The sequence below is a fragment of the Phasianus colchicus genome, chromosome 10, assembly GCF_987193195.1.
Source record: "Phasianus colchicus chromosome 10, bPhaCol1.hap1.1, whole genome shotgun sequence".
NCBI classification, from domain to species: domain Eukaryota; kingdom Metazoa; phylum Chordata; class Aves; order Galliformes; family Phasianidae; genus Phasianus; species Phasianus colchicus.
Genome location: NC_143445.1, coordinates 13,331,730 through 13,356,163, shown reverse-complemented (window position 1 = coordinate 13,356,163; position 24,434 = coordinate 13,331,730). Strand labels below are relative to the sequence as shown.

General features: G+C 41.2%; 1 protein-coding gene across 19 annotated transcripts in view; it reads left to right on the top strand.

Annotated features, from left to right (window-relative positions):
- The window catches only part of DLG1 (discs large MAGUK scaffold protein 1), a 134,293-nt gene that overhangs the window by 48,994 nt on the left and 60,865 nt on the right, over window positions 1-24,434 (top strand). The window contains exon 1 of one of the 19 annotated variants that reach the window (XM_090147360.1): window positions 9,026-9,467. The exons of 15 other annotated variants lie outside the window; for them this stretch is intronic. In XM_090147360.1, the coding sequence (XP_090003486.1) occupies window positions 9,243-9,467 (225 nt within the window). In that variant the 5' untranslated portion in view covers window positions 9,026-9,242. Of the gene's footprint in view, window positions 1-9,025; window positions 9,468-24,434 lie in introns of those variants that run through there. 3 more of the 19 variants (XM_090147361.1, XM_031596268.2, XM_090147357.1) reach the window with 3 other exon arrangements.

Here is a 24,434-nt window from a genome sequence, read left to right as displayed (position 1 = left end):
TAATTGTGGTGGATGGAGGATACCAGAAGGATTCCACAAGATAGTCCCATCAGAACTTGCATTCTCACTGCATCACCTTAGAGAAATGAGAGCTCAGGATTATAACAGATAAATGGAAAATGATCTCAGTGCTCAGTTGCAGTTAAAAAGCTAAATTGAATTCAAAGGATGCTTGAGGAAGCAAATGGGAATAAAACTGCATTATTGTATCTCTATAGCAATCTACAGGGTTCCTGTATCTTGACAACTGTGTGTGGTTTTTTAGATCAGAAAAGATATCAACCTAGAAATGGTTCACAGAACAGGAATAAGAACAGTCAGAGGCAGGATTCAGCTACCTTACAATGAAAGTTGCATCAGTTTGACTCCTTGTTTGGGAAAGAGCCGAGTCAGGAGATAGCAATAAAATTGGGAGTCAGTATGTTTAGTCATTAGTAAACACTGACCTAAGGAATGGTTATTTCAGTAATGCAAGTTTATGTTGAGATGTATAAACTCATTTAGAAGTACGGATTCACTGCTGGTAGCGGCTATACGAGGACTAAACCGTGTTACAGTGTCATTCTCTCATTCTGAAAATCTTTGAGCTGGCTCTGGTTTCTGGCTACATCAGTTAAAGCTATTGCAGCATACATCAGCATACATTCTGTCTCTTCTGCCCTTTATTTAACTTCTCACTAATCTATATGAGAAATAATTGCTTATATGGACACATGCTGCTTTGAAAGCAGGACAACCACCTTTCCTGCTGATCCAAAATCTTATGCTGCTAAGATCTCTCCTGGTCTTTATTCCCTGCAGCCACTCTGCCTGATGCCTCCATCATTTTCATTATATCAAGTGCTTGCCCAGATGGCCTTTAGAGCTTGTGGATCTTCTGTCTTCATTAGGAGACTGGAAAAACTGTGCATACTGATAGACTTTTATGACTTCATGAGCTACAAAGACACGTTCAAGGTGAACTAGTAGTCAGAGTAATTTCCTACTTGACCCAGTACATTTAGCCACTTACATGAGTTCCTAAATCCTTGTTCTCCTCTGAGACAGATAGGCAAGGTTCTCCTGAAGATGAAGCTCCTGTTTTCAATTAATAATTTCAGATAATTTGAGATGCATTTTGCAAGATAAGTTGCCATTTTTGATTGTGACAAATCTACAATCTCAGGATCTATGATCTCATATTGTTATCTATGATGAAGACTCTTCTCAAGCTTCTAAACCATCTTCAGGTATAGTCAGAAAGATAGAACCTCTGCTATTAGGAACGTAAGGAGACCAATGGAAAGTACGTAAAGTAGTAACAACAAAATTTGAATAAGCCCTCAGGAACACTCAATTTTACACAAGCATTATGCTTTGGTAGTCACTCTGAGGAGATGCTCTTCAATCTTGCCTTGCCCGAGTTCTTGACAAGTTACTACTTTTTGAACTTTCTGTATGTGAAGAAGATACAGGTATGTGCAGGGGTGTTACTTTGTGTTACTTTGCATCTTCTGTTACAAAGCAGTTAATCAAACTGGCCCCTTTTTCAGTGTGGGTCGGCTCAGCGTTTTCTTCTCAACAAAGATGAGAGAGAAAAAACTGTAACAGATGGAAGGCGGATTAATCCAAATGTTGGAACAACCTAGGGTACAGTAATCAACATCTAGTCTTCTTAATAACTGGTTGCACTCTTTTCCCCTGAGACTTCTCTTGAGATCTCAGTGCAGCTGGGTTCGTTTTGATGACTGAAGAAAGCCTAAAGAAATTTGCATTAAACGTAGGATGTTCCTATCAGTCTGGAGTGCCAGAAAGATGGGCCAGAGATTCATGAACAGTGTACGTAAAACCAGGCAGCTTAATCTGCGCAGATTGGTAAGTTATCAGAGCTGTAATATGAATGCTGTTCAATAATCTTTGATGCTCAATATTTCTACTAGAAAGGTATCATTCTAGAGGAACTGTGTAGTTTACCACTAAGATTTTTTTTGACTATGCAAATAAGGCTTGATGAAAGTCAATCCTTTTGGTCTCCTCTCTCAACTAAACTCTCTCAATTAAACTAAGATAGCAGAAGGGGTTAAATTCTTTTTTCACTGTTCAATTTGAGTAGTGTAGTCCTGGGCATTGGCTTAGAATATTGAATAGGCTTGTTAACAAAACTTCAATTTGTTATGTCAGCAAACATTTATCAAACAAAGAATTATGAGAAATTTTAAAAGGAAACAAATTTACATTTACTTTTTCAGTGTTTCTTCGCCACGTCGGGAATTAATTGTGTAGTCTTATTTAAACTTAGTTGTATGTAGTATCTTTTGCTTTTACTTAAAAAAATATATATATATTGAAAATAAACACTTGCCTTACATCTAGTTTCTTCAATTTGTTCTATATTATCCAGTTTATACTACTTAGCAGCATGTAAATAAAACTAACAGAAGGTACTTTTTAAAGGATTTGGTTGGTTGTTGTTTCCTAAAAAGAGTAATTTACATATTTGCCTGTACAAATAGGTGAGATCTCTGGCTTCAGGTTCCACAAAGCAGACTCTTGACAGTGTGTTTGACTTCTCTACGTGCTGGTAGCAAAGGACATAAATCTTTATACTACTTCAGAGCAGACTCCAGCATGAAGTATCAAACCATATCATACTGTCACGTCCACAGGAGTAAAAGGTCTTAATTAGCCAAAATCTATAGACGTACACAGTTCAACAGTTGCACACAAAACAAGTAATAAGCTACTTAATAAAATATATCATTCCTAGTCTTGCATTGCTCAATTCTGCACATGATGGCAATGCTATGAAGACCAGCAAGTGTCAAAACAGATTCCATATGCCCCCTTTACTGCAAATAAGATGGATTTCAAAAAAGCATATTGCATTTACCCATCTTGCCCTTTTGTTTTTCAGGCACATGCATGGGGTCAGATTAGTAGAAACTATTGTAAGACTGCAAAATCACATTCATAACTCAAAACTGTACAGAACAGCATCCTGATGACATGGTGAAACTGGCTATGTTTATGTCAGTCCATAACTAATTGGGATCTGATCCCAATGGCCCTGTGCAAAGCACTGCGTACCAGAACAGGGTTGGGGACCCTGTGTCTGCATGGCTGCAGAGCAGTGCCACTTCTGGCCTCCACTGACCAAGCATCATGCAAATCTCGATGCAAGCTGTGCTCATCTTTATTAACTTCTGGGTTTCTAAGCCTGGGGAGGATGGTTTGAAAGTTTACCATTTGGGCTCATTTCTTTAATGAAGAGCTTTACTGAAGGCAAGTGATTGTTTATCCTATGTTCTTGCTGCATTTGAAACAGTTACTCAAAGATTTAAACATAGTCCTGTTAACTTTGCATTGCTAGAAATGTATTCAATGTCTGAGTTAATCTCAGTAAACACTGAAAATATATATCTACATCCTTCTGTGAAAATTCTCTCAAAATTTAGGTCTGGTCTTTACTTTCTAGGACACCTGTATGCTGAATTTAATCATTCAGCCTGGGGTGACAGAACTACAATTAAGGTTTTTTTTTCTGAAATCCTTAAGCTAAATGGATAGGATAATTATTGCTTGGGTTAAATGACAGTAATCCTACAGCTGCCCATTACTGCAGTAACATTTTTAAAGCACAAGCTGAAAATCAGAGAAGAAATATATGAAAGTCATTATTTTGGCTGTGACAATTTCTCAGAACACCAAGTGTGGGGAGCCAGACCACAGTGAGTCTCTCACAACACGGAAGAGGGACAGTCATCCCAAGCCAGTCTCTGAGCAATCAATGTGTAAATGACAGCAGTAAAAGACACTTCTGCTTTTAACAGGTGTGATTTATTCACAACAGGTTACAGACATCTGGTCATGAGAAACACAGAGTTGACCACTGTCATTCAGTTAATTATTTTTTTTATATTTTTTTCGTGAGAAGTTTGAACTCAGAGGCAGAGTCATGTAATGCAAATGAGATGATCAAATATTTTTATGCTTAGAACAGCAGCTCTAAAGCTGGATGCTTACTAAGGAGCTTGACTTATGTAAACCAGCATTCCACATACCCCCATACCTTCAGAAGGAGCCCAATTCCTCACATGCAGACCCCAACCCAAGTGATTTCTCCAACGTGTAAATCTTAATCTTTTCCCTGCACAGAGCAAACCCTAGGAACCAAAGTGTTCCCCTCCCATCTGCAGACCTGCACTGTGACAGGTGGGGCTTGTACAACATGGGTGCATGAGAGAGGGCATGAGAGGTTCAGAGTGCCACGTGGTTCACGTTACTGCCCAGGAGTTAATCAGAAAGATACAATTTACAAAATCCTTCAAAATGAGTCACTTGCAAAAGCCAGTTGCCAGCCTGTGTCTCAGCATGCTTGTAATTGTGATTTGAAAATTACTTCTTGCTTTCCCCACATGTAAAGAAAACCTCTCAGATTATGCTGCTGCTTGCAGTCAGGTCTGAGCTTTGGTCCTACAGCTTCCTCTGCATGCAGCATCTCATGCCAGCACCACTGGCCCACGAGCTTTTTCTTTTCTTTAAAAAGCACTCAAACACTTGCCTTTAGCAAATAAATCTACTCAGCTGGAAGCCCAGGTTTACCTGTTGCAGTGTTAGAGAAAACTCATCATCTCCATAACATGCTTTGTTCTATTTTCCATTTGAGAATGTTACTGTTCTTTATGTGAACAGCTGTTTGTTAATATTGACTAATGTTATAAAGTTGCAAAATTAGTACAGGTATTTACACTAACATATGCCCAGTGTGATGGTCATTGCCTTACATTTTTAGGACACCCCCTCCTACCATCCAATTCCAGCATCTGGCACAGGCTTAAAGCCCAGGTTCAGTAATGTAGAATTAGTGACAGACACTGCAGGTGAATGGTCACACAAAATGACAGGAAATGCTGCCTGATAAAGACTATGAGTATATACCCATTTAATATAGCTTTTGTTAACTTACACAAACAATTTTTTAAATATGCACAAGGAAATTCACTGCCAAACCAAGCCATTGCATTCTCAGCGTTTTGCTGTAGATCATCTGTGAATACAGATGCTTTGGAATATATTACATAGCATGTGAGTGGCACACATGGGCAGATCCTGGAGCTGGCTGGGACAGAGCAGAGCTGTGTAGAGGACAGCACACAGAGGAGTGGAGGCCAGAGCAGAGGCTTGGGGAAAGCAGACAAAGAGAGAGGTGTGGGCATTGCCGACAAGGACAGGAAGCCCATCTCTCAGTATGAGCTGGCTGAGCTTTCCCATTTCCCTGCCTCCTGGGGGGGCTGGTAGGCTGCATGCAGCTGTCAGGTTTGAACCAGAATGAACAGACAGATTCAGGAAGGTTGGGCTCATGCTGGTTCATCCTTTGTGGCATCAGGAGAAGCACAGTGTTTCTCCAGGCCCTGGAGACCCCTTCTCTCCGCCATTGTCTACCAGCTGTGTGCCCGTGAGCAGGGCTGCTTAGAGTCTCTGGGTGCTGCTCTTCCCCAGCAGTGGGCTGGGAGGGATGACGGGGAAACTGCAATGCTCCTGCACTTCCAGGGAGTACTTTCACCTTGTGCAATCCAGCACACAGTGCGAGGCTAACCATCCGTAGCCGATTGCTTTCTGCAGGGACTGCAGCAGAGGTCTGCAGCACGTTTTGACTGCGACAGCTGTGGTTTACTTTTTATGCTACCAAAGTGAAAAGAAGACGTTAAACTGAGCTACTGCCATTGTTGTTATAGGACTTAACCCTGTTAGAGCAGGAACGGGAACACAGGTGATTCCTTTTAAGGAAGGAGAGGAAGAATGCATGCAGGACTGATGCTTGAAGGCAAGGCTTAAAGCTTCTAGCTTTAACAAATTAAAATGTTGCATAATTATTCATTGATTGCTAACAAAAAACACGGTATGGTCACCATCAATTTATCACATGAGCCACACGGTGCTGCTGGAGGTAAGGGTGTCAGCAAGCTGAGGCTGTCTTCCTCCAAGTAGTGGTGGATGGCAACCAGGAATGCAGAGCCTAGCAAAACAGAACCTGCCTATGGCCAAGTGCAGGTGGAGAACAGTCACTGCTAAAATTGGAATCAGGTCAGCTTTTTCAATGCTTTCTCTTTTTTGTCACTGTACATTTGAATTTCAAGGCATGCCTTCTGCTTGGAAAAGTACATGCAGGAAAGGTTTAATTTTGAGATTGGCTCCAGTATGAAATCAGAGTAAGTCTATTTTGATGCTAATTTGAACTACATGTAATCACAGTGGCTACTATGTCTCCATAACTGGCTGCAGAACAAATAACATCATTCTGCCAGAATAGCAGATGCATCTTTCAGTAATTTTATTAAGCTGTATAGAAAGGTATATGTACTGTTATGTTTTATTTATCTTCAAATTCTTACTTCTTGCCTCACAGTAAATAAGATACTTTTTGTTGTTGCTTTGGCTGTGGTATTTTTAATCCCCATCAGTTCAATGTCCAGAATATGGAGAGGATATGGTGGAAGCTCTCAGCTCCCCTCGGGGTTCCCTTAGGATTCTGATGAGCTCCCCTGCCCTGCCCCTCACCTCCCAGACACTTAGCTGGTCGAGGGTGAAGTTTGAGCCACCACCTGTGTGATGATGGTCTTTGGTTTGTCTTCTCTCTCTAGATGCTTCTTTTTCTGTCTGTACCAAAGCACTGCTTTCTGTGGTTTTTGTTAGACTCTGCTGAAATGCATTTATCAAGGCAAGCCCTTACTTTAACTCCTGCTTGTCTTTTTTCCAACTGTACAAGCTAGTATTCTTCCTTCCTGCCCAGATGCCTTTGCAACATCTTGGTGCTGGATCATTTCCATAGTTACGCCATACATTTCTCTTCAGGTTGCTTTATCTGTAACTTGTAAATGTGGGTTTGTCTCATTCCTGCAGTACAGGCTTCTACAAATAATTGCAAATCTATCTTCCTGGGCATCAGCAATCTTGTTCAATATCATTGATATCCATGTAGAGAACGCCCACGTGGATCACTTGTCTTGTGTCACAAGTTGGATTGAAGTCCTTTGGATTTCTGTCTGTCTGTTGCTTCAGGAAGGAAGAATCGTGGTTTCATCACAAGGAGTTTTTGTTGCCATGTGTAATTTTTCAAACCAGATGTACGAACAGTGTATTTTTTTCCCTAGATCTGGTCCACATTGGCCTGTGAAACAATTAGCTTAATTAAAACCGGTGACAAAACTGCACCTTTGAAGATGACAAATCATTGTCATTTGTTTTGCAGGAAGTCAAGCTAGGCTATCACAGCAGTCTTTCTTATCAGATGCTCGAGTATATAAAATTCAATGTTCTGGCTTAAAGGTAATAAATAGCTTGTATATTTTTACACCAGCGAATTACACACTGCATAGCAGTATCTCTAGCAACTCCTCATTTGTGTGCAGCGATACAGTATTAACAAGTGTTTTAAAAATTGTGTTTTATGACTGTGGAAATTTGTGTGGGTAGGGCATTGTTCACCTAAGGCTGCAGTCTTCCCTTCTCCCAGTTTGGAAGAATTAGCATTGTGAGAAGCTTCTCCATTTAAATGAATCATTGTACCTAGAGCATCTCAGAGACTTCTTTACTTCCATCGTCTACATTATGAATGTAGCTTTGAGGCCGTGCACAAACCAGGCTTGGCTTCTTATGATTTGCACTGAAAAGCCATTGTGGTTTCTGAAAATTACTAAGGTTTCTCTGGAAGATGTTCTCAAAATATTAGAATATGGTGTGGATTTCAGGTGTGTAAGGAAAAGCAGATAGTGCACTGAACTTATTACCAATATCTTCCTAAGCAGTAATATGCTATTGTTCTGGCTTATATTGCAATGTAAGTTGTCTGTAAATTTGATATGTCAAAGGGTGTAAAGTGTACTAAGGAAAAAAAATATATATGTAGGGGTTTGATGATTCCTACTAAAATGAGCATCGTGAGACTCTGGATTTGTAGAATTGTGTTGTTGTACCTTTATTAGCATTATAAGCCCATACAGGCACTCTGCTGCCTTTGTTAATCAAATTGAGACTTTTTTTCTTTAAAAAAAAAAAAAGTTTTCCCTGGTGTATGATTATGACCATTAAAGCATTTTGTTCAGAAATATAGGACAGGCAGTTTTGATAATTCAGTACTGGATATCCAGAGGCAAGCTTGTTGAAAGCCTCGATACATAAGTGATTTCCTAAGTAGTCTCTCTGATGTGAGCTAGAGGATTTTTAAAAAAATATTTGCCAATACAAATGTGAATAGTGAATTCAGTAAGATAACTTGAATTCCAGATAACCTTTGGGTTGTTTACAGGGAGACTTAGCCTTTGTGCTGTGAAGAGAGCAAAGAAAATAAACTCCTATAGTGTTACTTGTCTTGTGATTTGCATTGAAAATCAAAGTAATTTTATGGAAAATTCATTAGTTTTTTTTTTTGTTTTTTTGCCTTTTTTTGCCACTTCTTGTCCTTTTGAGAAATAACCTTGGTCACTATATATAGTGATATAAGATCATAAGAGCAACAGTGTTGGATTCTGGTGTTTGATGTTAATATCCCTAGTCTTGCTGATTCAAAAAACCCCACTGATGTGCAGCATGGAATTATTGATGTGTTAAAAACTAAATAAAAAATTAAAAGCATGTTGAAGGAGGAGAGGATTTTTATTCTATAGGGACCAGCAAACAATTTTCTAGAATATTTTTTCTAAATGTAATCTCACTGAGTAAGTGAAATTATGCTGCATTGCTGCATGTTCCCTGTTTTGTTCGGTTCATTCTGATAATTTATGCAAGCAGTGAAAAGATGCTATTGGATCTTACTACAGACCGTGATTGAAACTTGCAATTTGTGATCCGTGCTTTCTCCTCCCAGAAGCTGTCACCATGCACCACCGTCCTTACAGCTGTGCATTTCTGACATAGTGCTGTACCTGCTCCCCGGTTTCTCTTAAAAATCTGTTATCAGCTAAGAAAAGGAAACAAGCTTTTGATCCTGTGTGTTTTGAAAAGGGAAAAATAAGAAAAACCTTTACTGGTGCTTTTTTGTTTTTAATGCAGTAACGAACATACTGTCGAGCAATCACAGGTAGGGGAAGGGTGTAGGTGGTAGGAAAGCTTGGAAGAAGAACAGCATCAGCTATGAAGAATTTTGTTTTCCTGGTCTGTAAGCGATGCTGCTGTAATTCTATCTGCATTTTTTTTTCTGCTCATTCACCACTCAGCAGCTGGTAGGGAAGTAAGACTGCCTGGCAACCACCTGCAGAGCTGCAGAGATGAATTACATTTTCGGAAATAACACACTCCTCTATTCTCGCGCCAATCGAGGCAACACGGGCTCAAGCCATAGCTCCATAGGCCCAAAGCAGAAGCAGTGGGCAAAGAAAGGCTCGGCAGATGAGTTACGAGCGGAGCCTTCCCGCTGGCAGCAGATACTTGCATTTTTCACTCGGAGACATGGTTTCATTGACTGCATTTCTGTTGCTGCCAGCTCCACCCAGGTAATATGCCACTTGTTGAAATTATTGTGTCTGCATGTGTTCTGGTTACTTGCTGGTCAGAAATAGCCGTCTGTTTAGATATTCATGCTTCTCTGATTTATGAATGGTGTTTTCTGTCTGCTTTCATTTTCGTATTTCACAGAGCTCTGTATAATTTTTATCATCAAAGCGTGAAAATGGAGGCACTTAAGATGAGGTACAATTTCTTTTTATAGTCATTTTGCAAGTGGAGAGCCTCCAACAATGTAAATATGAGGTATTTATTGAAATATTGGAAAATGCAGCTTACATTCTGCTGCTTGTCCCTGAGGGCAATAACGCAGCTAAGAAATACCAAATCCACAGCCGTAGTAAGATGACAGTTCATATAAAGACCACATATTTCCCAGTTAAGGAACTGAATTTAAAGGAAAGGATTAAACAGTTAGAGTCTTAATTAAAATATATAGCGGGACAAATTCTAATCTTTGTCAGTTTGATTGCTAGCAGTCTATAAGTAAGATTAAGGAATGCCTTCCTTATGTACAGAATATACATGTAATGGTGCAGTCTGTAAGACTGTATTTTTCCATGTCACTGTTGATCTGCTCTAAGTACTATTTTATTATCAAAAGAGGTAAGAGGAAACAAGTCAAGTTTCAAGTATGTAGATTTGAGGAGAATTCTGAAGTTAAAACTGATTGATGTTAGCAGATGACCATCTCTGGATAATGAAACAAAGCAAAATGCTGAGTGCTCTTCAAAAACTAAGGGTTATATTTGGTTTGCTTACTTTTAAGCTAAATTCAGTATTAGCCAAGAGTAATTGCTTTCCAGATTTTATTTATGCTAGAGTAGCACAGACACTTGTTCTTTTTTTTGTTTTGTTTTGTTTTGTTTCTATTGTTTGTTTTTTAAAATGTCCTCAGACACCACTGTGCTGTTCAGGTATTTCATATCTGTTGGTAATTGTCGATCTATTGGTAATGATAAACTCCCATTTCCTCTTACTGTGACATCTGCTCAGTGTTACCTGTTCTTTTGCTTGTGAATTTTGAGTAAACAAATGTGAGACCTTCAGTTCTTGTTGGAAATATGTGTTTGGAAATATGCAGTTTCTGTAATGGGTCAGTATCCGGCCCTAAGTGATGCATTAGGTAGGCAATCAGGTTTTAAGTACTGTCAGTTTTCTGAAGCCAAAATATACAGCACTGTTTTACAGAATAAATATTATGGCTACACTTACCTGAAGTGCTGAAATGCATGAAAAATTCTGCATTCTGACTAGTGAGGACGAGGTGTTTGCTGATAAGTAAAACACTAAATAGCCCCTTCTTTGAGAGTGGGTTGCACTGAGTAAAGGTCCTGAGATCCCTTCAAAGTTAAGCTGTGATTCTGTGAATATCCCAGAGTTCATTCTGTTTTTCTGCTATGAAGAAACTTACATATGTGAAAGCTTGCATTTTTTTTCCCTAAGTCTACATTTCATTCTTACACTAAAAAACAACAGCTTAAATATGTTCATGGCCAAAAGGAGGGAATAAAAACCCAGAATGATTTTATATGTTTGTTAAAAAAGATAAAAAGTACTAAACTTACTCAGAAGTAAGCTCTGAGAATGGAAGAGCCTGTTACAAAGCCTCTTCCTCTGGAAAGCTGCAGTACTTCCCTATGCCTTATCCACCCACTGCAGCTGTTCACACCTCACGGAGGGAAAAATACAGACACTTAAAGATTGCTCCTTGTGGTGCAGTTTTGATTTTCCGTTCACTTCAGTTTTGTTCTGTGATGCAGCATTCTGAAAATGGTTGATGACTTTGTTCTAATAACATACTGTTACTAAGGGCATCCCCATTATCTGGATTTAATCAACACTGCAGAGTCTAAATAATAGGCATGATGTACTTCTCTAACCTTGTCTGTTGAAATTCTGCTTATGATGAGGAGCAATATCTTTTCATACTGTTAGAACGTGGTGATTTGTAATTTATGTGGAATTAAGCTGATAGTTTTTAAGCTACAGGTCTCTTGTTTCCCTTGTGAATCCTTCATGAGAACCTTCTGCATAACAGCCATGTTTGGTGGTCCCTTCATCACTTTAGCTTTCCTGGCTGGGAAGGTATAGCAGGACACGATGCTTGCTTTGGTCCTTCTGTGAACGTTCATGTTGGAGATGGGGCTGCATGCTCCCTTCCTTCTTTGGTGCTTGCGATAGTTTACTTCCCCAGCCAGGTGCAAGGAAGACCTTTGTTAAGGAAGCTGTCTATCCCTGGGCATAAAGCCCATTCCTTGTACAGCAGTGAGCTGTCAGAGGTAGCAGTGCCAGCCACCCCACTCCTTGCGCTACGCTCTTCCACGTATCCAGGAAAGCTGATGGAATGTGCCAGGCATTTGAGACCTTTGTTCTTTTTTCCGTCTTCCTTCTGCTTTCTCTGTGATGAGGAGTTGGTTATTCACTTAGAAGAATTAAGGGATCTAATTAGAAGCTGGTCTTTCAGTTCTTGTTTATAAATACATAAATTTCTTTAATAAAAGCTGGAGCTCTGAGAAGCACCTATTCTTGATGGTGAATACCACTATCCCAATGCCTCAGAATGCATTTTAACTCTAAGTGGTTCTTGGCCTGCACTGTGCTACAAATTCAGAAACTGACTTGTCTGAAACTCAAAGCGCCGAACTTGTTCTAATAGCAGTGCACTCGGGCTATTGTGAGCAAGTAATGTGATATAATACGCTTCCAGCATTTGATACTGGAAAATTGTTCAGCTCTATGGATTTGCTGTGCTAATTCCTACCTCAGTTTTTTAGGATATGTTTTAGGAGAGGGAAAAAAAAGAAAAGGCAGAAAAGCCTGTAACTCCCCTCATCCATTTCACTCATACCATTAGTGTACAAATTCTATATCTTAAATTTCAGAGCTTACCAAACTGCTTCTGCCAGTTGTTTAAGCCCAAGCGTTTCTTCCCTTTGGATCTCTCCCTTTCAGGATACGCATATCAAGTTTTACTGTATGCCGTTATTCCAAGAATATTGCTTGGTAAGGAGAGCTCTTTGAAATATTATGAACATAGTTGTAGCATGTATAAAGTGCTGTATTGTAATCAGAACTTATCTTCATCCACATCACCTTTTTTATTGTACTTTTTACAGCTCATGACCTGCAAAAGTTGATTTCTTACCGCAATATTTACCATTCCTTTCTATAATTTTGGTATATTTAACAACACTGTTATATATATTTCTAGATATAGAAATCACAAAACTAAGGGGCCAAAAAGAAAAGGCAGGGAAGGTTTCATGTAAAACCTGGAATTGTACCTGGAACCTACAGAATATATTGCAACTAAAGTTTCAGGAGGTTTGATAGCAGTGTAGGTATTGAATGTTTTAGCCAGACGTATCAGGATGAGTCTCAATGGATGATGTGTTTTAAGAATGTTAAACTTCAGTGTGAATGCACAACTGGTATAGCTTCACTTCAAGTTTACAAGTGAAGCTGGGATTTGATTATGGCAACCACCATGAGGCATTAAGTTCTTTACTAGGAGGATTTGTTCAGCACATTGTTTGGACTGAAATAGGAGATGTAGTAAAGAAAAAAGGAGTTTCAGGACTGACTGTAGAGAATTTTATATGATACATTTTATATGACACAGAATGGTTGTTATTAGATTCTTATTGCAGACTTTTCCCAGAGTTTAAAATCTCCATACTCTGCCTATACTCTGCCTATAAACTGCTGCTGCTAATACTGTGATTAATACATGAGAAAGTAGCTTTAAATAGCTTGCTTTGGTTGACTTTAACTATGAGAGCACTATCTGAGGCATAAATGTGAGTTCTACTGTGGTGTTTCCATTTCCTTTTTAGCTATGTGGTATCACACATCTGTAGCAGGATGAATTTACTTTTTGAAAATATTAATTCTGCCACTGGTCCAATTTTACATAAGGTGGATTTATAGCGAAGATAAAAATGATATGAATTCAAGCTTTAAAGGAGACATTAACAGCAAGTATGTTCTACTCAGTAGTTTGAGAATGAGCAATTTTTGACAAATTGAGCTTAAACCTCGGGTTCATTCAGAAATGATGTGCAATCAAGACTGTGAAATTTTCTTGATGAAAAAAACCCAACAATTTGAAGAGCACATTAAAATCAATAAATCTTAGGAATACGTAACATGAATCATGTAACATCATGTAGATTGTGGGTGTCCTGCTGGTTCCCTGCTGTAGCCACTATCTTTCCTCTTGCAAATGACTAGTATGCAGGTGAAGAAAAGGGGCTGTGCTTTTTCCTTCCCAAACCCATACAGTGGTTGTCACATTGGCACATGCAGTGCACTTGCTGGTTTCATCACTTGCAGCATAGCAGTGATGATGAAAACTGGTGACAGGCTGCCTTGCTGCCGGAGGGCCTGGGGTTCTGCTTTCTCACACCTGTTATTTCACAGTTGCTCTGTCTCACTCAGAGCTGATTTTACAGAATTTCTTCATATTTGTGTTCCACTGTATCTCAAGAAAATTAACTTTTCCAGAATGAATCAGAAATGTGCTAAGTGAAGGAGAAGGGAACACAATGTCACGCTTTTGAAATAGCGCTGCTGCTGTCAGGGTCTGTCTGTCTGCATTGGCCCTAGATCCACATTCAAGCAAGGCAGGCACTTTTAATCCAGTATCTTCAGCAGATAATGCGGGTGGACTCATGGAAGTCTGTGAAAGGGGTAGGACTCTAGGTTTTTCATATAACTTTGCAAATTTATTTCATGTTGTGATAGTTGTCCTCTCAGCTGAGGCTTGTATTGACAGATGAAGTGTTTTGGAAATCAAGTACAGGCCAGTCCACTTTTCACCAGCTGTCAGTTTACTAAACAGCTCAAGCAAGCTCCTTCAGTGTAACATTTCTGTTTTGCTGCCAAAGCTGCTGTATATATTTCAGTTAATACAATTATTAAGTAAATGACTGTGTGACAGAATCACTGAATCTAAAGTGAACACCATCCTCTTCCTGTTCTTCTATTTTGGTCTGTGTTATCGAGAGCACTCTCAATTATGATTAAAGAAGTGCAGGATGATTTTTATAGTCTGAAGAATGTAACACAACCAAAATGTCTCAGATATATGTAGAAAACATGACTTTGTCTTTTTAGAATGATCTGCACCCACATTTGAAGGCTGATATGATAGCTTAATCTGCATTATACTTTTAGTTTATAGCCAAGTCAAAGTCTTGGTAAACCTTGTGTCCTCAGGCTTTCTAGGATTTATAGAAACATGAAGAGAGAGACTGGCATTGATACAGCAAGATAAATCAAAATCTTTGTGCATGCTAGCTGCATGAGGAATTTGCTTCCCTTTTCCAGAATGCCTACTGTGGCCAGTGCTTTTACCATCTACTCTATTTTAAACTAAAAGAGGGAAGATTTAGGTTAGCTGTTAGGAAGAATTTCGTTACTCAGACATGGTGAGGCCCTGGCACAAGTAATTATCTTTCTGTGTTAATGATAAAATCATTTTTTCTTTGTCAGATTTTTTTCCGTTTCTCAATAACGACCCTACCCCATGTGAACTACTCAACGTGTTGAGTGAACTCCTGGTCCCTGGTTGGGAATTTATATTTCTCAGTTCCTTCCCTATCCTTGTCTGAGGTTCATGGTATTTTATGATGACATTTACTATGGACTCTTGTATCAAACATACTATTTTACCATGTCTTGAGAGAAAGTTTTCTTCCTTATTCTACTTCTAATGTTTTGAGACCTGCATGGTAGTGTGTGTTGCCAGTGCTTATGCCTTGATCCTGAGTCACTGTTACTTGTTGATGTGGAATCAATCCTCCATGTCTGCTTCATGTCTTGCTACTAGTTTGTGTTCCTTCAGTAACTGCTTGGGCTCTGATACAAATCCCAGTGTGTTCCCTGGCTGTTTGAAAGACTCAAGGCTCCTTGTATTAGGCTCAACATTTAATAGATGAAAAATTAAATAAAAGTTTGAAAGCCTACATTTGTTTTTTAACTGACCAACTCAAGTCCTTCTGGACTTGTTTTCCAGTTTTGTGTTCCTCAGGGTCCCTTTGTGCTGCCTACTGCTATTCCATGTGACCTCAGCTGTTACTGAATTTCATTTCACTGCATGTAACCCCCTTCTCTAATACAACACGGTTGCTCTACAGCTTGTCTGTTTGTCCTTTGTTTCGCTGCACATTAGGACGTAGTTGAGCTGATACATTCTCTAGACAGATAACAGACCTATATGACTCGTTTTGTCTCTTTTGTAAGCTGATCTTGCCATTTTTGAATTTTCTGCGTTTTCATATTTGTTACTCTTTTTGAACGCTGTGAGGGAAAATCTGTATAGAGCTTTTAAAAATTTCAGTTCATTAAGACCCAATACAGAGCAGCACTTAAAGTGATTTCATCTTAAATAAAGTGGAATGCAAATTGACTGTGAAATACTACTGCTCCCACTGCTGATGGTGGTAACACTTTCCCAGGTAAGTATTCCCAGGTGTGGGATGCTAAAGCAGATGCTTTTATCCAAGCCAAGATTACAGCTGGGGCAGTCCCACGTTTGAGCTTGGAGTAGTTACTATGACTCATTTCCTGTGTTTAAAAAAAATAATAAATCAGGTGCCAGTAGGAGAGTGTTTAAATTAATTTGGCAAGAAGCACAGATGATCAATATGTGATGACATTTACACAGGATTTCTTAAGGAACTTATGTTTATTACGGATGAAGGGCCCATCATATTATATGTGACCTTTTTGCTTAAACTGAGTATTCCTAGAAATAAAAAAATTCAAAAAGCAAATACGATGCCCTTTTTAAAAGGTGCTGAATTGTATTCTCTGAGGCTGCAGCTGTGCAGTTCTGATTTCTGTGGGAAATGATTATTAAAAGAGAATTAACAGATGGATAAACAGACACCTTGAGAAGAAGTCAGCTTCTCCTGACCCTACCCGTAGGGAGGTGTGCTGCCTCCCTGGGGGCAAGGGTCAGGGACATTGCTAGGAAACTTCCTGGTCTGATTGGCCCTTCTGATTATTACCCATTATTGATAGTTCAGGCTGGCAGCGATGAAGTCGCTGAGAGAAGCCTGAGGTCTATCAAGGAAGACTTCAGAGGACTGGGGCGGGTAGTTGAAGGAACGGGTGTGCAGGTGGTTTTTTCTTCCCTACCTTCAGTGGCAGGGAAGGATACAGAGAGCATCCAAAAAACCCGCCTCATAAATAAATGGCTAAGAAGTTGGTGCAAGCACAGGAACTTCGGTTTTTTTGACCACGGGGCAATTTACTCTGCGCCTGGCATGATGGCTGCAGATGGAAGTAGCCTGTCTCCAAGGGGTAAGAGGATCCTAGCCCAGGAACTGGCAGGGCTCATTGAAAGGTGTTTAAACTAGGTATGAAGGGGGAAGGGGACAGAATGAGGGCCACTGGGATTGAGCGGGTAGTTCGTGGCTCAAAATGGAGTTCGATGGGTGAAAAGGGTGGAGTTCAAAGGGATGGAGAGAGGCAGGGGGGTGCTGCTTCCCTAAAGTGTCTATACACTAATGCGCGCAGCATGGGAAATAAACAGGAAGAGTTGGAGATCTGTGTGCGGTTGCAAGGCCATGATCTCATTGCGATCACGGAGACGTGGTGGGACAGCTCGCATGACTGGAATGTTGTCATGGAGGGCTATGTGCTTTTTAGGAAAGATCGGCTGGTGAGGCGGGGTGGTGGAGTTGCTCTTTATGTGAGAGAGCAGCTAGAATGTATTGAACTCCACCTGGGGGAGGGTGATGTAGCAGTGGAGAGCTTGTGGGTGAGAATCAAGGGGCAGGCTGGTATGGGTGACACCGTTGTGGGTGTGTACTACAGGCCCCCTGATCAGGAAGAGGAGGTTGACGAGGCCTTCCACAAGCAACTGAAAGTAGCGTCACAATCCCAGGCACTAGTGCTTATGGGGGACTTCAATTATCCAGATATTTGCTGGAAAAGCAACGTGGCCAGGCACGCGCGGTCCAGACGGTTCCTGCAATGTGTCGAAGACAACTTTCTGATGCAGATGGTGGAGGAACCAACGAGGGGAGGGGTGTTACTGGACCTTATTCTCACAAATAAGGACGGGTTTGTTAAGGAAGTAAAAGTTGGGGGTAGCTTGGGTTGTAGTGACCACGAGATGGTGGAGTTCAAGATCTTGAGTGGAAGGTGCAAAGCAAAAAGTAGGATTGCTACCCTGGACTTTAGGAGAGCCAACTTTGATCTCTTCCGGGACCTACTTGGAGCTATCCCGTGGGCTAGGGTGTTAGAAGGTAAGGGGGCCTGTGAGAGCTGGTTGGCATTTAAACAGCTCTTCTTCCAAGCCCAGGATCGGTGCGTCCCTGTGAGCAAGAAATCAGGAAAGGGTGGCAGGAGACCTGTGTGGATGAGCAAGGAGCTCATGCACAAACTCAAAGGGAAAAAGAAGGTCCATGAAATGTGGAAAAAGGGTCTGACCACTCGGGAAGAATATAGAAATGTTGTCAGGGCCTGCAGGGATGCGACGAGGAAGGCTAAAGCCCACCTGGAATTGAATCTAGCAAAGGTGGTAAAGGATAATAAAAAAGGTTTTTTTAAGTATGTTAACAGTAAAAGGAAGACTAGGGAGAATGTAGGTCCCCTACTAAGTGAGGGGGGTGTTCTGGTAACGGGGGATGCTGAGAAGGCGGAGATACTGAACGCCTTCTTTGCTTCTGTCTTCAGTGAAAAAGCTCCCCCTCGGGAATCCCAGGCCCTGGTGGTTAGTGAGAAGGTCTGGGGAATGGAAGACTTCCCTTTAGTCAGGGAAGAGGCGGTCCGAGAGCGCCTAGGCAACACCAATGTTCATAAATCCATGGGACCCGATGGGGTGCATCCACGGGTGCTGAGGGAGCTGGCAGAGGTGATTGCTGAACCGCTCTCTATCATCTTTGAGAGGTCTTGGAGAATGGGGGAGGTGCCTGAAGACTGGAGGATAGCCAATGTCACTCCAGTCTTCAAAAAGGGCAAGAAGGAAGATCCAGGTAATTACAGGCCAGTCAGCCTCACCTCTGTCCCTGGAAAGGTGATGGAACAGATTGTGCTGGATGCCATCTCCAGACAACTGGAAGAAAAGGAGGTTATCAGGAGTAGTCAGCACGGGTTCACCAGGGGGAGGTCGTGCTTGACCAACCTGGTAGCCTTCTATGATGTTGTCACTGGCTGGGTGGATGGGGGGAGAGCAGTGGATGTAGTCTACCTTGATTTCAGCAAGGCATTTGACACTGTCTCCCACGACATCCTTATAACGAAGCTGAGGAAGTGCGGGATAGATGAGTGGACAGTGAGGTGGGTTGAGAACTGGCTGACTGGCAGAGCACAGAGGGTTGTCATTGGCGGTGCAGAGTCTGGTTGGAGACCTGTAACCAGCGGTGTTCCCCAGGGGTCGGTGCTGGGACCGGTCCTGTTCAACATCTTCATCAATGACCTTGATGAGGGGGTAGTGGCCACCCTCAGCAAGTTTGCTGATGATACGAAGTTGGGAGGATTGGCTGACACGCCCGAAGGCTGTGCTGCCATTCAGCGAGACCTGGACAGGCTGGAGAGCTGGGCAGTAAGGAACCAGATGAAGTTTAACAAAAGCAAGTGTAGAGTCTTGCACCTAGGGAGGAATAATTCCATGCACCGGTACAGGTTGGGGGATGACCTGCTGGAGAGGAGCTCTGTGGAGAGGGACCTGGGTGTCCTGGTGGACGACAGGTTGGCCATGAGCCAGCAGTGTGCCCTTGTGGCCAAAAAGGCCAATGGCATTCTGGGGTGCATTAAAAGGAGCGTGGCCAGCAGGTCGAGGGAGGTTATCCTCCCCCTCTACTCTGCCCTGGTAAGGCCTCATCTGGAGTACTGTGTCCAGTTCTGGGCTCCCCAGTACAAAAAAGACAGGGATCTCTTGGAAAGAGTCCAGCGGAGAGCCACAAAGATGGTGAAGGGCCTGGAGCATCTCCCCTATGAGGAAAGGCTAAGTGAGCTGGGTCTGTTTAGCCTTGAGAAGAGAAGACTGAGAGGGGACCTGATCCAGGTCTATAAATATCTAAGGTGTGGGGGGCAAAGTGGCGAGGCCAGACTCTTTTCAGCAGTGTGCAGAGACAGGACAAGGGGAAATGGCCAGAAGCTGGAGCATAGGAAGTTCCGCACCAATGTGCGCAAGAACTTCTTTACGGTGAGGGTGACGGAGCACTGGAACAGGCTGCCCAGGGAGGTTGTGGAGTCTCCTTCTCTGGAGATATTCAAGACCCGCCTGGACGCCTACCTGTGCGACCTGGTGTAGGGATCCTGCTTTGGCAGGGGGGTTGGACTCGATGATCTCTGGAGGTCCCTTCCAACCCCTACGATTCTGTGATTCTGTGATTCTGTGATTCTCTTTGTAAAGGAAAATGAGCATTCACAGATCTTCCAGACTTTGTGGAAAGCGGGGAACATAGACAAAAGCATACATGGGATCATTTAGTCGTCAGCAGGTCATTATAATTATAGAAGTATTTGAAAGTAATAGTTCTTGGATCAAAGGCAGTTAAAATCAGTGATGTTATGAGATTAGGGGGAAGAATATTTTGTAGGTTTTCAAGCTGGGACTGGAGTCCCATGAGGTCACATTCATGAATGATCGGGGGTAGGGTGTTTGTATGCCTGGCAGAGCTATGAGAAACAGAGGCATAGGTGGATGGTTAATAGTTTTTGTTTTTGTTTTAAATAAGGTTAGCTAATCAGAGCTTCATGGCTGGCAGTGCAGCCTTCTGTCACCAGATGAGGCCCACCACGTGGCAGCGCTCAGCCACAGCCCTTGGCTCCACCCTGGGCAACTGCAGGGAGCGTTCTGAGGGACTTTTGCACTCAGTTTGGATACAAGTGGATGTACTTAGCTCCATTTGAATTTAGGTTGTCTGACTCTGTTTCCACTTAATGAGTTGTACAAACTGCTTTAATGTGGAATATGAGAGAATTTGGAATGACTGGCTCAGGTTTCCTGCGCTGCTTGGGAGGTTAAGCAGCTTGTGCATGAGCTGTCTATGGAAGGGCCATGATGGTGTTTGTCCAGCATCACATCCGAAGTGATCAAACCTGAGTCTTTGTGTCCCTGAGCAATAATTAACCTGAAATCCAGATGAAATGCCGATGTATAACTATGGATCACAAATCAGTCTCTGTAGACCTTCTTTTAAAAATATATTATTTTTATTCAATATTGTAAGATTAGAATTATACAGAAGTGTTTAATTTCCATTGTAAGGCTGAAAAAGATTACGTTCTTTTCTAAACTATACAGAGAAGTGCTAAAATGTTATGGAAATTCTTTAGCAAACAGCATTATTATTTACTTTTTATTTACTTGTGGAGTTTTCATGAGTAATACTAAGCATTATACCTGTTGTGTAATATCTTAATTTGCTAAGCACCATGAGTGTTTGGCAGTACAGAAAAGGTGCCTATTTTACTGAAAAGTTGCAGGGTCTTATGACTCATTCTAGAGGCTGAATGTGTTGTATAATGGTACTTATTTGAGACAGCATTATAACTGCATGTTGTCATGGAAGCAAGAGTGAGGCAGCCTCCAGTGTTTCCATGGTGTAAGAATGAATAAAATGAAATGTGGTACCTAGCTAGTAATTGCATGGTAAGGATTTTAGCTGTAGCGCTGAGCAATGATAGGGCAAAACATCTGCATAGTAATACAAAGCTGTCAGACCTGTAGTGAAAGTACGTAGTCATCTCTGCTTGGGAGGAATTCAGCATGTGTAAAGATTAAATGCTAATGCTGCCTGTTTGAAGCTTTTTGTAAATGAAGTAAGGAGTGGCTTCAGTATAAAAAAAACACTTTATGTGTAAATAAAGTAATTAACTTACTAAAATTTTCGGACACTTGCTTTCTGAAATAAGTAATGATTGTAATTAATGGATTCTTGAAAGTGGTTTTCCGTGTGATTTTCTTTTTGCTGTTCATTAATGCGAGATAAATTACATTCTGCTTATGCTCTGTGTTTTAGGGCAAACTTCTGTATAAAACAATTTTTGTGCAGCTAATGGTTTTCTCGCAAAATAGTACAATTATCAATAAAATAAATAATAACTTGTCCATGCCAAACTTGGATTTATTGATTTCCTTCAGACACTTAGTCACTGTTTTAAGGCTGTACGTTCAGGGGCAATGAAGTACTCTAAGCAAGGGAACCTGAAGTTTCATATTCAAAAGAAAGGGATGTGGTTCATATGTGTCATTTTAATATTTTATGAGTAATATTTCTTAGAGTAATTGAATTTTAACAAAAGACCAAAACAAACAAATGAAAGCTCTACAAAATTTCAAGAATAGTATGATAGTTTTTAGAGTTAACTGATGTATTTCTAGTATTGAGAGTTGTTTTTTCGTAGTCTCAGAGCTAGATATAGGTAACCTTTTCCTATTTGAATGAATTATAAAGAACAAAATAAGTGTGCTGCCTTGAGTGCCTCCAGGATTGGGGTATCCACAGCTTCCCTGGGCAGCAGTAAAAGGGCTTCACAACCTTGGAGTAAAGTTAGTCTTCCTCCTTTTGTGTACTCCTTTTAAGTATTGAAAGGCTGCATCAAGGTCCCTCTGGAGCCTTCTCTTCTCCAGGCTGAACACCCCCAACATCCTCAACCTTTCTTCATAGGAAGAAGAGGTGCTACTGAGCATCTCTGAGGCCCACTCCAGCATCCTTACTCTGCTGGTGGCCTCAGATTTGGACACAGTGCTCCACCAGGGGCCTCATAAGGGCAGAGTAGCGGGGGATCCTCCCTTGCCCTGCTGCTACTTGTCTGTTGATGCAGCCTGGGATACTGTTGGCTTTCTGGGTTGCACACTCACACTGCTGACTCATGTCTGGCTTTCATCTACCAGAACCACCAAGTCCTTCTCTGCAGGACTTCTCTCAGTCCATACGCATATCTCGCATTGCCCTGACCCAAGTGCAGCACCTTGCCCTTGGCCTTACTGAACCTCATTAGGTTCTTGTGGGCCAACTTCACAAGGCTGTCCAGGTCCCTCTGGATGGCCTCCCTTTTTTCTATTGTGTCAGTGGCACTACTCAGCTTGGTGTCATTAGCAAACTGGCTGAGGGTGCACTCAATCACACTCTAAATCATTGGTAAAGATACTGAAGAACACCACCAGCCTCAAGACATCTTAGAGCGTTGTTATTTTTCTGTAATGAAGCCTTAGAGTACATTTTTCCTTTGCTTGATTTCTTTCTGATGCTGAAACACTGCCTGTGCTTATTTGTTGGCTCTTCAGAGTAATAATGAAAGCTACAATTTTTAAGGGTGATGTTGTTTAAATGGCTTTGTGTCAAATAATAAATTAAATACATTAAATTCATTCTCATAGCACTTATGAACCTTAGTGAGGAGCCTGTCATTCTGTTTTGAACTTAAGCTAACACTGAGAATTTGAAAAACCAAAATCATACTTACCTTTATTAAAACCAGACTTAACTTTGCATATACATTAGGAATATGGCTTACTTTCAGTCATTGAAGCAGTTCTTCAGAATGCTGACAGGACAAATTATTTTGAACTTGTAACTCCTTCTGAAGGAAGACTTGGAGGGGGCTGGTAACCCTCCTTTGGACGAGGCGTTATTCAGGATGGAATTCAGTTGATAAGGTTCAGTTTTCAGATCCTGACAGAGGCAAGAGAGATGGATTGTTGGTTGCCAAATCTGCAATTATTGCTCATATTTGCATGCAGTTCTCAGCACCTGAAGGTTTTACCCATGAAGAAGCAACTGGGCACATGTGAGAGCCGCCAGTTGCTTTGGGGCTCCAGCCTCCCACTGACACGTGGCAGGTTTCCATTTATCTCTTAGAAGAGCTCTATTGCTACAGGGTAGAACTTGGTCCTATGTGCAGCTGGACAGCCTTTCTTCTCTTATGCTACTGCTTATGGATACAGCAGTTTATCTTCCCTAAATTTTTTTACTGGGCCTCAGCAAGTAACAACAGCCCTACTGTCACTGCCTTTATTGCTTTACCTCTGACTGCGGTAATTATGGAAGAAATTGGTCCTCATTGGATTTCTTTTGTATGATTAAGATTGTAGCAGGGCATTGACAGTAAATAAATTGCTCATTTGTCCTTAAATCAGTTGAGGTCATCTTCACCATTTGTGATTTTCCTGATATTCCACTGCTATTGTTTTCCCCATCAAAGCTATTTGTGGGTTTTTTGTTTGTTTGTTCTTAACTTTGAAGTTTTAAGTTCATTTGAGTTAATTGTAAAGTGCTGTGGCACGTGAGTAGAAAGTAGGTTAGAGAATCAATTTCTTGCCTTGTTTTTAAACAAACAAAGAAAACAAGTGCTGCAGTTTAGTCACATCTACTGTGCTGTCTGGGTGTCTTTAACACAGAGTGCTCACAGAGGTGCAGTTTTTACTGCAGTCCTGCCCAGGCCTCAGGATGGCACTGATTTCAGGAGGAGCATGGTATGGATGGTGCAGCAGTGTTCACGTCCATAGTCTTCAGTGTTCTGGGCAGCATACATTTAACGTGGCTTGTAAATAAGGATGGATGGCAGCTGTGCCTCCTTCTTCCCAACTTTAGACCCCACCAAGTAGCCTGTCTATCCCAGACAATATGCTTAGATGAATGTTGACTTCTATTGCTTTGAGCAAGATTGATGTGAAGTTCTTCAGGTGGCACTAGTGAAATGTCCTGTGGCATTCAAAGTTCACAGAAAGATATACAATTAAACAATGTATCTCTGGAAATAAAATATTGCCTTTGTTTTCAGCCCTGTCAGTGGATTTTGAATCAAAATTATTTCTTCCTACCTTCCTACTTTTTAGGTTTTGTTCACTTTTGTAGATACTTTATTTTCTACTTGCATGAAGTTGTAAGGAATGTGGGCTGGTCTTTATCTGTCGAGTTCTATTAACAGAACTTGCTGTGTGTGTGGTAACTGCTGAAAGGCAATGGGAGGAGTGAGGCACAGAATTA